This window comes from Xiphophorus couchianus, chromosome 2, assembly GCF_001444195.1.
Source record: "Xiphophorus couchianus chromosome 2, X_couchianus-1.0, whole genome shotgun sequence".
In the NCBI taxonomy this organism is placed as follows: domain Eukaryota; kingdom Metazoa; phylum Chordata; class Actinopteri; order Cyprinodontiformes; family Poeciliidae; genus Xiphophorus; species Xiphophorus couchianus.
Window position 1 is genome coordinate 27384740 of NC_040229.1, and position 13879 is coordinate 27398618.

The window sequence follows — 13879 nt, forward strand, 5'->3', positions numbered from 1 at the left end:
CTCCTCCACTTGGGGCAGGACACCCCCCCTGACCCGGAGAAGGCACTCTACCCTTTTCCGGCTCAAGACCATGGCCTCGGATTTGGAGGCACTGATCCCCATCCCGGCCGCTTCACACTCGGCTGCGAACCGATCCAGCGAGAGCTGCAGATCACGATCTGATGAAGCCAAAAGGACCACATCGTCTGCAAAAAGTAGAGATGAGATCCTAAGGCCACCAAATCGGATCCTCTCAACACCTTGGCTGCGCCTAGAAATTCTGTCCATGAAAGTGATGAACAGAATCGGTGACAAAGGGCAGCCCTGGCGGAGTCCAACTCTCACCGGAAACGAGTCCGACTTACTGCCGGCAATGCGGACCAGACTCTGACACTGGTCATACAGGGACCTGACAGCCCGTATCAAAGGGCCCGGTACCCCATACTCCCGGAGAACCCCCCACAGGGCTCCCCGAGGGACACGGTCGAACGCCTTCTCCAAGTCCACAAAACACATGTAGACTGGTTGGGCGAACTCCCATGCACCCTCCAGGACCCTGCTGAGGGTGTAGAGCTGGTCCAGTGTTCCACGACCAGGACGAAAACCACACTGCTCTTCCTGAATCCGAGGTTCGACTATCCGACGGACCCTCCTCTCCAGGACCCCTGAATAGACCTTGCCAGGGAGGCTTAAGAGTGTGACCCCTCTATAATTGGAGCACACCCTCCGGTCCCCCTTTTTGAACAGGGGGACCACCACCCCAGTCTGCCAGTCCAGGGGAACTGCCCCCGATGTCCATGCGATATTGCAGAGTCGCGTCAACCAACACAACCCTACAACATCCAGAGCCTTAAGGAACTCCGGGCGGATCTCATCCACCCCCGGGGCCTTGCCACCGAGGAGCTTTTTAACCACCTCGGCGACCTCGCCCCCAGAGATTGGAGAGCCCAACCCAGAGTCCCCAGGCTCTGCTTCCTCAGTGGAAGGCATGTTGGTGGGATTGAGGAGGTCTTCGAAGTACTCTGCCCACCGGCCCACAACGTCCCGAGTAGAGGTCAGCAGCACACCATCCCCACTATAAACAGTGTTGGTGCTGCACCGCTTCCCCCCCCTGAGACGCCGGATGGCGGACCAGAATCGCCTCGAAGCCGTGCGGAAGTCTTTCTCCATGGCCTCTCCAAACTCCTCCCACGCCCGAGTTTTTGCCTCGCAAACCGCCCGAGCCGCATGCCGCTTCGCCCGCCGGTACCCATCAGCTGCTTCCGGAGTCCCACAGGCCAAAAAGGCTCGATAGGACTCCTTCTTCAGCCTGACGGCATCCCTCACCGAAGGTGTCCACCAACGGGTTCGAGGGTTGCCGCCGCGACAGGCACCGACAACCTTGCGGCCACAGCTCCGATCGGCCGCCTCGACAATGGAGGCACGGAACACGGTCCACTCAGACTCCATGTCCCCCACCTCCCCCGGGACGTGTTCGAAGTTTTGCCGGAGATGGGAGTTAAAGCTCCGTCTCACAGGGGATTCCGCCAGACGTTCCCAGCAGACCCTCACAACACGTTTGGGCCTGCCAGGTCTGACCGGCTTTCGCCCCCACCACCGGAGCCAACTCACCACCAGGTAGTGGTCAGTGGACAGCTCCGCACCTCTCTTCACCCGAGTGTCCAAGACATACGGCCGCAGATCCGATGAAACGATGACAAAGTCGATCATCGAACTGCGGCCTAGGGTGTCCTGGTGCCAAGTGCACATATGGACACCCTTATGCTTGAACATGGTGTTCGTTATGGACAATCCATGGCGAGCACAGAAGTCCAGCAACAGAACACCGCTCGAGTTCAGGTCGGGTGGGCCGTTCCTCCCAACCACGCCCCTCCAGGTCTCACTGTCGTTGCCCACGTGAGCGTTGAAGTCCCCCAGCAGAACAAGGGAGTCCCCTGGAGGAGCACTCTCCAGTACCCCCTCTAAGGACTCCAAAAAGGGTGGGTAATCTGAACTGTCGTTCGGCCCGTAAGCACAAACGACAGTCAGAACCCGTCCCCCCACCCGTAGGCGGAGGGATGCTACCCTCTCATTCACCGGGGTAAACCCCAACGTACAGGCGCCGAGATGGGGAGCAACAAGTATGCCCACTCCTGCCCGACGTCTCTCTCCCTGGGCAACTCCAGAGTGGAAGTATGTCCAGCCCCTCTCAAGGAGACTGGTTCCAGAACCAGAGCCATGCATCGAGGTGAGACCGACTATTTCTAGCCGGAACCTCTCGACCTCACGCACTAGCTCCGGCTCCTTCCCCACCAGAGAGGTGACATTCCACGTCCCAAGAGCCAGTTTCTGCAACCGAGGATCGGACCGCCAGGGTCCCCTCCCTTGGCCGCCACCCATCACACAGTGCACCCGACCCCTTTGGCCCCTCCCACGGGTGGTGGGCCCATGGGAGGGGGGGCCCATGTTTCCTCTTCGGGCTGAGCCCGGCCGGGCTCCATGGGTAAAAGCCCGGCCACCAGACGCTCGCCATCGTGCCCCCCCTCCAGGCCTGGCTCCAGAGTGGGGCCCCGGTGACCCGCGTCCGGGCGAGGGAACACCAAGTCCAAGGTTTTCTTTCATCATTGGGGTCTTCGGGCTGCACTTTGTCTGGTCCCTCACCTAGGACCTGTCTGCCTTGGGTGACCCTACCAGGGGCATGAAGCCCCAGACAGCATAGCTCCTAGGATCATTGGGGCACTCAAACCCCTCCACCACGATAAGGTGGCAGCCCATGGAGCCCATTGTTTGTTTGTTTTGGGCACAATGCATTGACCTGAACTGGAATGTGCTTTTTATTTCTTAATTTTCTGGTGGCTGACAAGTGTGGAAACAGCAGAAATGTCCAGTTTGTTTTCGCCAAACTGTGTCCGTGTTTACCACACACGCAGGCTTGTTGCTGTGAGGAAAACAACTGGACCCCACTGGCCACAAACACACAACACTTGGCCTGCTGTGCTGTCCGTTACAATACGGTTATGTTTCCTCTCGTAGCGTTTCAGAAACATCTACAATCAGGGCCGGAAGTACAAGGATGTGGCCTCTGGGGAGGGAACTGTTTTGTTGCCTTTTCCACTAAAGAATCGTTCTTTTGCTAATGCAAATTAAAGCACACCAGTAGGTGGTTCTATGCATAGTTAGGGATGAACTGATGATGGTAGGTTTAATGCGTTCCTTGGCCTGTAGCTCCATGTTGTTCCCAAAACAAATGACTATAACTTCATCATTTTCAAATACTTGAGTATTGTTTACAGTCTTAAAGATTTTCAAATATTATTACAACTCGCCTGATATGAGCCTGTGACTCTTACAGGAAGTACAAAGAAAAAAACATTTATCCATAAAAAAATAAATAAATAATCTGTACCCCCCCCCCCCCCCCCCCCCCCAGCCTGACTGGCAACAGCCGACCTTCCCCTTGCTGACCGTAAATCCATTCAAAACAAACCGCGGGGTCATTTCAAAGTTCCCGTTAACAAGATGCTGAGTGCGTGAGGGTATGTTTGCTCTGGCAAGTGTTTGCATGTGAGACGGAAGAGCGGATGACCTGTTCGCCTCCTGAGCTCCACTGAGCTCCACACCAGATGAATGTGTGATGAAATCGTGGCAACTTATTTAAAGGTGTAACATCACTCCTGAAACCCCAGCTGGAGGAAATCCCATGAGGCCATGCTTTGAAAAGCGTTCTTCCTTCAGAGGGACTGGTGATTCACTGACTGTGGTCTTAAAACTAAAAATGAAAATAATTATATCAGCTGTGAAGACTGCAGTTACAAGTAGAAGACACGTTTGTAATGAAATTGCACAGACATCACACTAGGGCTGGGCGATGAATCGAATTTTAGCAATTAATAGAATTTTTTGGTTTTTGAAGATTTGATTTAGGAAAAATCTGGATTTTTTACAATTTTTTATCTTCTCACCAAATCCTTGAGTTTTCACTGTCCCGAATGATGCCAGCAAGTCCAGGGCGGCCATCTTGTTTTACAAACGCGTTGTACAGCTTCTGTTTGTTTGGATTTTGAATATCAGGACCAGACTATGGATTTAATTATGAGAATAAAGATGAAACAAAGTGTTAACATTACCAGAATAAGGTCACAAGATTAGGAGAATAAAGCAGCAATCTCATGGCAACTCCTACACAAAAATAACGAAAAGGTTAAAACGAGGAATTTTGAGCGTTGTACTCTGTTCTACAAAGTTGTACTCTGGTATACGTTTTGCAGATTACAAATACTTCATCTTTTAACACATCAACATGAAATTATCACTAGTAGCAGGACTTTGAAACGATTGAGTCTACTTTGAAGAAAACCACAGACTCAGCTGCTCACGTCAGATCCTAGATAAATATATATATATAATTTAGAAGCTCTTTTCTTGAATTAGTTCTTTCTTATCATTTTAGACATTCTTCTGGTAGAATTGCACCTTTACTCTGCTAATATTATGACTATATTCTTGTAATTAAACAAAAATTCTCATAGTCTAGCACTGACACGCTGTCATGCAACTCACGACTGAAATAAAAGCCACTCTTTTGCAAATATTTTCTTTAGTTTTTGTAGTTTTGATTTTATGATGCAGTATTAAGGCCACATTAAGAAAGTAAAGAAATTATAATAATAATTACAAGAACAAAGTCATAATATCACAACTTTATTCTTGTAATACCATGACTTCTCGAAATAGACTTTTTTCCTCTAAATATTACGACCTTAGTTTTTGTAATACTGTGACTTTATTCTCATACTATTATGACAATATTTTTGTAATTTTATGTTTTTATTTTTTATTATTATTATTATTATTATGGCCTTACTCCCTTGTACTCTTTTTGGAAATGAAAGCAAAAGAAAAATGGACTTAACATCGGAAATCAGGTCCAGTATGAAGAAATCTGAATTTTTTATTTTCCAGCCACATCGCCCAGCCCAACATTATGCGCTTCTCTCGCTTTATTGCGTTTCTCATTTCTTTCTCCTTTTTTTTTTCTAGCAAAATTTAAATGAGTATGAAATCGGCTTTTAATATTTTCGATCAAGATTGGAAAAATGCGTCGAAACGCAGCTCCTCTGATCAGACATGTGACCTCTGATCAGACATGTGACCCCTGATCAGACATGTGACCTCTGATCAGACATGTGACCCCTGATCAGACATGTGACCCCTGTCACAGATCTGATCCCAGCAGTCCACTCTGGCTCTGACATCCCCCACCGTCAGCAGTGACACTGATAAATATAGTCACTACGGTAACAGCCAGGCTGACGTGACACGCTGGGAGTGTCGCTGGGACCGCTGATGAATCCGAGGCTTTTCTCACTGCCTATTCATCCACTCTGGTTGCCATTACCGGCTCGTCGCCCTCTTCTTCACAAACGTTTCCGGAACGAACCTTTGCGACGTGGCGCTGAAACGGACGTCACTGTGTCCATAACCCTGGAACTTCTTTGTTTTCTAAACTGACTTTTTTTTTTAAAAGTTATTATTCACCAACTAGTGTGTATGCAATAAACATTACAAACTGACAAAAAGCAAGAAGGGGTATTGATCTACAAAATAACTGACCATATTATAGAACACCAATAAAAATAAAATCTCCAAACGAACAAAACAAAAAAAAAACAAGCAAACAAACAAGGAAGTATACATTAAAAGATGCATCACGATTTTGCTTCTTACAACCAGAAAATTGTAAAACCTGCAATTGCTCTCATGCCTCTTTACTAGATACTGAGTAGCACCAAAAAAAAAGAAAAAAGTTTATTTTTAAACTTGAATCTGAATAGTAGTTTTGAACTTTTCCTCTCATTTTTTCAGTTTCAATTTTTTTTTTTCTTCTTTTGAACAAACTTTATGGCCTCAATTTAGCTCCGTATCCTTCCAAACTCGCACCCTCGGAGCTCATCACCAAAAACAAATCGGAAGACTAACAGAGGGAACAAAAAGCTGGTTAGCAACCAGAAGATGTTGTTGTGCTGAAAGTACAAAGGTCATGACCTGCTACGGTATCAAATGAGACACTGCGGTGTAAATGTGAGGAGATCTGCTCAGATTTGAGCGTAAAATCTAAAGCCTTGAAGACTTTGACAATGATCCAAAGCTACATTCTGTAGACATGTCTGCAAAATAAGGCAGAGAAGCTGCTGGATTTGTCCTCCAAAAATTTTGTCGCGTTGTAACTGCTGTGATTTGTCTTGATTTCTAGAGCTTTTTCCTTTAAGGTGAATTGGCCTCTTTTTCTACACATAACCCGTATCTGCCTTGTTTTGGTCTCTGGTCTTTGAGTGCAAGTTTTGCGCGTTTAACTGGTGACAGATCAGACTGATGTATCAACACGGGATCTGTTGCTACTTCCAGTATTTTTGCTCCACTGCAGTCATGCTTACATGTTTACAGTATTAACACAGAGAGGCCAGCTTTAAGTCATGCCCCTCTCGTGGGAAAGAACCAGGCTCCGTTTTTTTTTTGTTTGTTTGTTTTTTACCTCCGGTGAGATGAATTATTACACCTCTGCCAAAATTTGCTGTAGTTTATTTCCTGGGATATTTTAGTCTCACAGCCTACTTTGTAAATCTTTGCTTTGGTCCAGTTTGCTTTTTAATATAGCGGCTATTGAACTGAAGGCACTCTTGCACCGTGAACTTTCCCTGGTTGGCCATGTTTGTCGCATTAAGAAACGCACAAAAAGTGACCGTAACAAACTTACGTATATATTTAGATGTGGACATTTCACTACTTTGGTCCAGGCTATTTACTGCAAAAACTAAAGATCTTACCAAGTATTTTTGCTCTGGTTTCTCGCGCAAATATCTTAGTGTGCTTGAAATAAGACAAACTAACCCTATAAGTACATTTTCCACAATATATAGGAGTCAATAATTCCTTAAAGTTGATTTAAAGAAAGTACTAGTTCTGCTGGCAGATCATTTCATTTATAACATGGAAAAAATGTTTCACAGAGCAGCCCTCCCCGCTGCTTCTCAATGAAATGCTGGTAAAAAAAAAACAAAAAAAAAAACATTGTTAAAGGGTTTTTAACAACGTTTAATAGGAGCAATGTTGCGATGAATTCCTGAAGGCGGCGATTCGGAAAGAGCAGGAGCTTCTTAAAGAGACAGAGGCTCAATTTCACGGTATTAAATTACAAAGTCAGTTTTCTTTTAAGTCATATTTGATTTATACTGAATTTTTATAACAACTGAAGGCAACATACTGCAGGTACTTGATTGTACTATAAGATCCTACAATGTGACTGGAAAATGCAAACTATACTACTGAACCGAGCTGTGGGATGCCTCTCTACAGTAGGAATAGGAAATCTTTTCAGAGTTGATGGGAAGAGTTGGACTAAGCAAAATACAAAGCGATACTGGACCAAGTCCTGTCAGCCGCTGCATAACTGCAAATTGCTCAATTATACGGTCAACGCAACTAGAGTCTCAAAAGCTACTTTTTAAAACACGGTCTTAAAACATTATCTCTCCACACTGTTCTTGGATTTTGCATGTCCTTCGTTGCATATCCATGTGTTTATTTCGAGGGGCTGACTGTTTCAGAGGCCGGGTTTTTGACTGAGAGGAGGGAAGGGGAGAGGGAGAGCCCTGGTAAACACATGGTGTGGAGAGAGAGAGAGAGAAAGAGAGGCAGAGTGGGGAGTGAGCCACTATAAAAGAAACAGTCGGAGCTGTTGGTGGCATTCGCTCCAGCAAGCTGAAACTGGCACATACAAACGACAGACAGAGCTGAAACCTACTGACGGGGGTTAGAGTCGACAGCGGCAGCAATCGCTTTTTCTTCAAGACTGATTTTCTCCATTCTGCCAAGAATTGGAGGTCTGTACCCTGGTCCTCTCTGGCTTTTTTGTTTTGCTTCTGAGTGGAGAGATTTTTCTCCTCTTCTTCTACCACAAGACTCCCAAACAGGCAAGAGAGGACTAGCTTGTGTCCGCAGAGACTGTCTTAACATTTTCATTTCACTCGGGCTCCCGTTCCACCATGGCTGCTGTGCGTCAGATGCCGCCGGAGACCTCGGGCTTCCACGTGCTCTCAGCCCACCTGATGGCCACCGCCACAGAGGAGTTCCCCCAGCAGCTGCCCGTCCCCAAGAGCCCGGCGAAGGGCAAGAGTCGCTCCCGCCGGCCCCGGGAGGCACGCTTCAAAACCCAGCCCGTCACCTTCGCCGAGATCGCTGAGGTAGAAGAGGAAGGCTCTTGCCCCTTGGAAGAAGAGAGGGCGCGTCGCTCCTTCCTGCAGTCGTTGGAGAACCTCCGGCGGAGTACGCAGGCCCTCTACTGCCCGGCGGCGACCAATCTCACCCCCACGCCCACGCAGGCCAGCCTGGACTCCAGCGACTCCGACTCCACCCAGTGAGGACTTCAGATGGAGGTCAACTGAACAGAACCAAACTTGCAGTCCTGCCTTTATGTGTAAAGCTACTGCTGCCACGCAAACTCTGCATTTAGTTCACTAACTCACGCTGCTCGAAGATGCACATCGGACCTTTCCGTAAAAACCTCCACTGCTGGCTGGTTTTACAGCTGTACAGAAATAATGTGTAGAGGTAGCAAACAATGCAACATTCAGCACAACGTCTTGTTTCCTACCGTAGTTGTTTAGGAGTAATATGGAAGAGGAAGGGTATTTTCCCATTTTGGAGCTATAGAGCATGTCTGTTTCTATCTAGGATTTTCTACTTGATGAGCGAATGTGGCGAGGATGACTTAAAATGTTAATGTTGTGATCAATTTGTCTGTAAATACATTGACAAAGCAAAACATCCTGCAGCAAAAGTTAGATGTCTGGGCCTGGAACTGTAGAGGACCATCACAGATTCTTGTCTGGAGACTCGCAAAGGGGCTTTTTTCCTCGTAAGCTTCTCAGTTAATGAAATCAGTGCTGCTGCTTTGATTTCTGAGCAGAAATTCCCTTTCTGTTTTTCAAAATGAATTTATTTATTATTATTATTATTTGCATAACCAAGTACATTTCTAGATGTAAAGTTGTCGATGACTTCTGGTCACTTTGACTTTCATACAAACGATAACCTTTATATTTTGTGATTCCATTACTTTGTATGTACATATATATCTATATATATTTGCTTATGTACTTCAATAAATATTTTCAAGGACACTGAGCCAATTTCAGTTTCACTTTGAGAGGTTTTAAAGAAACTACAAATTCATAAATCAACAAGACATTGATGGCACCTGGAGCAAATGGCAATAATCCACAGTAAGAGGGCAAGTGGTGTACAACCTGACTTTTAAAAAATGCTTAGGATTTTTCAATACACTGAGGTTGGGTCCATTCAGAAAACATCAACATAGGCCAATGTTAACATAGGCTAACATTAACATAACTTAACGTTGATGCAGGCTAACATCAACATAAGCCAGCCTTAACGTAGACTAAAGTCAACATCAACATTGTCTTGTTGCACTATTTTGCTCAATTCAAATCTTGCTTACCCAGTCCGGGCTTTCTCCCGTTGACCTCGATCATTTCTCCTGACCAGTCAGCGAACAGAAAGAGAGGTTGTGAACAATGACATCATTTTTTTGTGTGCGGTCTTAGAATTGTAGTCTGCCTGTAGGTTTAGGAAAGTCAGCAGAGGAAGTGAACGAAACCATTTGGTCCATGTTGACCACACTTCCAAATATTGAATTAGCATGAGCAGCCGCCACGTTCGATTTGGTACTTTTCTTTTTGCAGTGGAGAGTGGTTGTTTACAGTGGAGAACATTTCCAGTAAGCTTCATGGCGTTGAACTGGCACATTACATACGTCATGGCCAAACATTAGGGATCAGGTAACGTTTAAAACATCATCAGAGTCCTCGCCTTACAGGAAACAATCGTTTCTCTTCAGCCAAGAGCCCAGAATCTCTACGAAGAAAAAGTACCAAGGGCTGGTTTTTACCAGGCTAACGTTAGCATAGCATTAGCCTGCCTTATTGATCAGAAAACAAGCTCTGATGTGTGTTTAGGGTCACTGTCCTACTTTAACATCCAGTTGTGTCTCACTTTCAACCACCTAGCTGTTGGTTGAAGGAGAAACTGAAGAATTGAGTAGTTGTTCTTCTTCCTTATTATTCCATCCATCTCTTGCATGGCACCAGCATCACTATTCCTAAACATTCTTACCAATTTCTTTTCATATGAGGTTCAAAGTTTTGGGTCCGACAATTGAAGCTTGGACAAGATGAGAGTTCTGACAAGACGGTTATCTCAAACTCGCACCAAAAAATGGTTTTGGAATGGATAAAGGAGAAAGACGGGAGAAGCGCTGATCTTAACTATGTATATAGTTATGCCACGTTAAATGATCTCCAGCAATTCCACCATGAATAGCAGTGAAATGTACAGGCATAACTAGGCCTGTACATCTGTTGATAATTGAGCCAAATATTAAACCTTTGGGCTGCACAGGTAGAGCTGTTGTCTTGCAGCAAGAAGGTCCTGGGTTCGATACCCGGCCCGGGGTCTTTCTGCACGGAGTTTGCATGTTCTCCCTGCGCATGCGTGGGTTCTCTCTCTGGGTACTCCGGCTTCGTCCCACAGTCCTGTCTGTCTCTGTGTTGCCCTGCGACAGACTGGCGACCTGTCCAGGGTGACCCTGCCTGTCGCCCGGAACGTTAGCTGGAGATAGACAGCAGCACCTCCCGACCCCGTTAGGGACAAGCATGTAGGATGGATGGATAGATGCATTAAACCTTTGAGCTTACAGTATATGTACAGTTTATAAAAATCGTAAAAATATTCAAACCTTTGCCAATCTTTATTCATTATTAATCATTCCATTATAGTTGAAGCTGCAGTATGTAACTTTTATAAGAAATGTTTTATTTATTTATTTTCTGCATATTTATTAAAACCGTCACACAGGCACAATTGACAGCACTAAGACCCGCCTCCTGGCTCTGATTGGTTGTTTCTAGTTAGCACTGGGTGAATCCAGAGAAGCTTGATTTTTCTCACAGATTATCTGTTTCATACTGTTGTCACAACACAGTGACAATTTCAACAAATATGTAAAAAAAAATAAAAAAATAAAAAAATGAACTTTTTAAAATGAAAGTTACATACTGCAGCTTTTGAGAATGGTTCAAATTCATTGTTAAATGGACCAAATAACATAACAGCTCCACCAATGAAAAGTGCATGTAAACTTTATCTGCCCATTTGTCTTCAGTGTTTTTGTCGTAAAAGGCCGATTACTTTCCGCTGACCCCGTGTGCGAACACTCAGTACTTGACCTGTGTCTGCCGCTCGGCCGGTGACGCACTTTCAGTAATGTCAGGTTTTTGTTGTTTTTTTTCCCAGTTAACTCAGCCACAACACTGTTCTGTCTGCTGGAAAACGGGCCAATCAGAGAGCTGCTCCAGCTCCTAAAAGAACCTAAATGAGGCTTTAATGAGGTTTCTATGCTTTACATTATTCCTCTTGTTGTCTGCACATCCTTAATGTTTCTGACGTCGCTTCGGAGACAAAAACAAGTGGAAAAATCCCCCAAAAACAAGCCAAGTCGTGTGTCTTGTTTTCAATACAAACAGAAGGCAGAGCAGAGGACGGGTTTGATGGAAGATGGAGGGTTTATTTTAGCTGGATCAGATGAGAAAGGGTTCAAACATGGCAGTGAATGAAAACCGTCCCGGTTCTGTGACGTTAATCAGACCTAATTTAGTCGGGGTAATGAGTGATGTCCTCATACAGAAAGATCAGCGTGACTAATATATCTGGTACAGTGTTTTTTTCTTTTTCTTTTTTCTCTGGAATAAGAGTCGTCTCTAGCATCTGCTCTGTGATTCCACCCACAGCCTGGGGAACATGATGCTAAAAACCTCGTTTGTGATGAGTTTTTTATTATTATTATTATTATTAATATTATTATAATATCATTATTGTTATTGTTGTTGTTGTTTTTCTCTTGCCCTAATTGCATTGTCGTGCATCTGTTGACGTTTCTGGCTCCTGGATAATTCTCTGGAGGATACTCGAGCAAAAAATTATGATTAAAATGCTCAATAGTGCTTTGAGATTTTAAAAAGTACCAAATAAGTATTAAAAAAAATTATTTTAAAGCGGAGCTATGTTTTTATGCAAAATGGATGAAATCACATCTGCAAAACTTAAATAATATATTTCTTTTAGCTGGAATTAAATAAACATATGAAAAGCAGAACAAGGAATTCACTGTAGCATAATGTCGCACTAAAAAAGGGGGAAGGTTTTACTATTTACTATTTATTTGATGAGGCAAAAAAATATATAGATTTTTCAAAGCAAACAAAGCTGAAGTATTTTTTATTATTATTTGTAATTCTTTTTTTATGTTTATTGAGGTTTCTAGAAACATTTCAGGAACAAACATTCAGATTGGTACCCGCAGTAAGATAAATAACCCACTGTGGAACGATACACAACAATATTACGCCGTGGAAAATCATCTGATGCTCATTTTTAAGAAGAGTGGAGGATCTTTGTCTTTCCAAGTGTTTTGGAAATCTTTGCCTGGTGCCATCAACACCAAAATACCAGCACATTTAAAAAATAATAATAATGATAATAATTTGGTGGCCCCTTATTGGGTGTTTTAGCAGGAGAATCTTCTGGAACTATTGCCAAATAAATACATAAATTGTTCCCTAGATGCAAACTCAGTGTTTGTGCATGACAGCACAGAGTCCCCAAACTTAAATAATCCATTAGCCTACCAGAGGCCTCACAACTCTGAACGAACTGGAGCAGGGATGTCCAAACTGCGGCTTGCTGGCCACTTTCAGCCACTGGACTGATTTTCTGTGCCCCCCCCCCAAACTGCAATTGTAGTCCATTCATTTGTTAGGAGGCAGCGCGCGGAATCCAATGTTCATAAAAAATTACACAATTCTAAATCAAAAGTACTCGCAAGCTTAAAAGAAAATGAGGGAAAGAAAGTCAACAAAAAAGCTTTATTCCTACTCAAAAATAAATTAAGCATGCAATAGTTAAATATTTTACTTGAACAAATTAAGTGTTAACTTTTTTTTTTTTTTAGGAAAGGGCTCTCATTCTTTCTTTGAGAACGACTGCTGCATTCAGATGAGTTTAAGAATTAAATTAAGGGCAAATCTGGACACACCAGAGTTTGCTTTGGTAAAAACGTCACTCGATAAATGCATTTTATTTAATGTGGAATTAAAGTGAATGCAAAATGTGATTATTAAAAAAACATTTTACCTTACATGCTGCACAATAAAAATATTTAAAATGTTCAGAATTTATTTTTGTTGTTGCCCTAATTCAAATAAAATAAAAAATCTAAATTTGGAAGGCCAAATTCATATCACTCTTGAATTAAAGGTTGGAGTTTTGTCGATTTATTCCTTAAAAATTGTTTTTCAGAGTTCATTGACGTTTTAGTTTGTTTTTTGGGGGGGGGGTTATTTTATTTTTTACAAACAACCAAGTTCAGATATTTATATTTCCTGGGTCAGGCAGAGTCCAGGTGTGTCATAAATGTCATTTCTGATACCAAGCTTCATGCTTACGCTCTTTGTCTCCCCCTGGTGGTGGACAGTTACAAGTGATCATAAATCCAAAGCAAAGGTTGCGGTTTACCTTTCAAACTTATTGTTCAGTTTCCTGACAAATCTCCGTGAAGTATGCGCTTGTTTTGAGCTTTTGTATAATTTCTATAATTGAACTGTAATAGCCATCTTCCTGAAAGGTCACGAAAATCCCCAGACCTCAACATCGCTGTCCTGCTATGAATCAGTCAGGACATTTTTCCCCTTTTTAGGCAATGCAATGCAAACAGAGAGAGAATGCCAAGTTCTCTTATAAATAACTGATGACCCAAAAAGGAAGGCTATTTCAGCCCTACGCAGGTTTA

General features: G+C 43.8%; 1 protein-coding gene across 1 annotated transcript; it reads left to right on the forward strand.

Annotated features, from left to right (window-relative positions):
- Positions 1 to 7679: 7679 nt before the first annotated feature.
- c2h11orf96 (chromosome 2 C11orf96 homolog) lies at positions 7680 to 9146 on the forward strand. The gene has a single exon (XM_028025705.1). The coding sequence runs from the start codon at positions 8001 to 8003 to the stop codon at positions 8373 to 8375; it is 375 nt and encodes a 124-aa protein (XP_027881506.1). The 5' UTR covers positions 7680 to 8000; the 3' UTR covers positions 8376 to 9146.
- The last annotated feature ends 4733 nt before the right edge of the window (positions 9147 to 13879 follow it).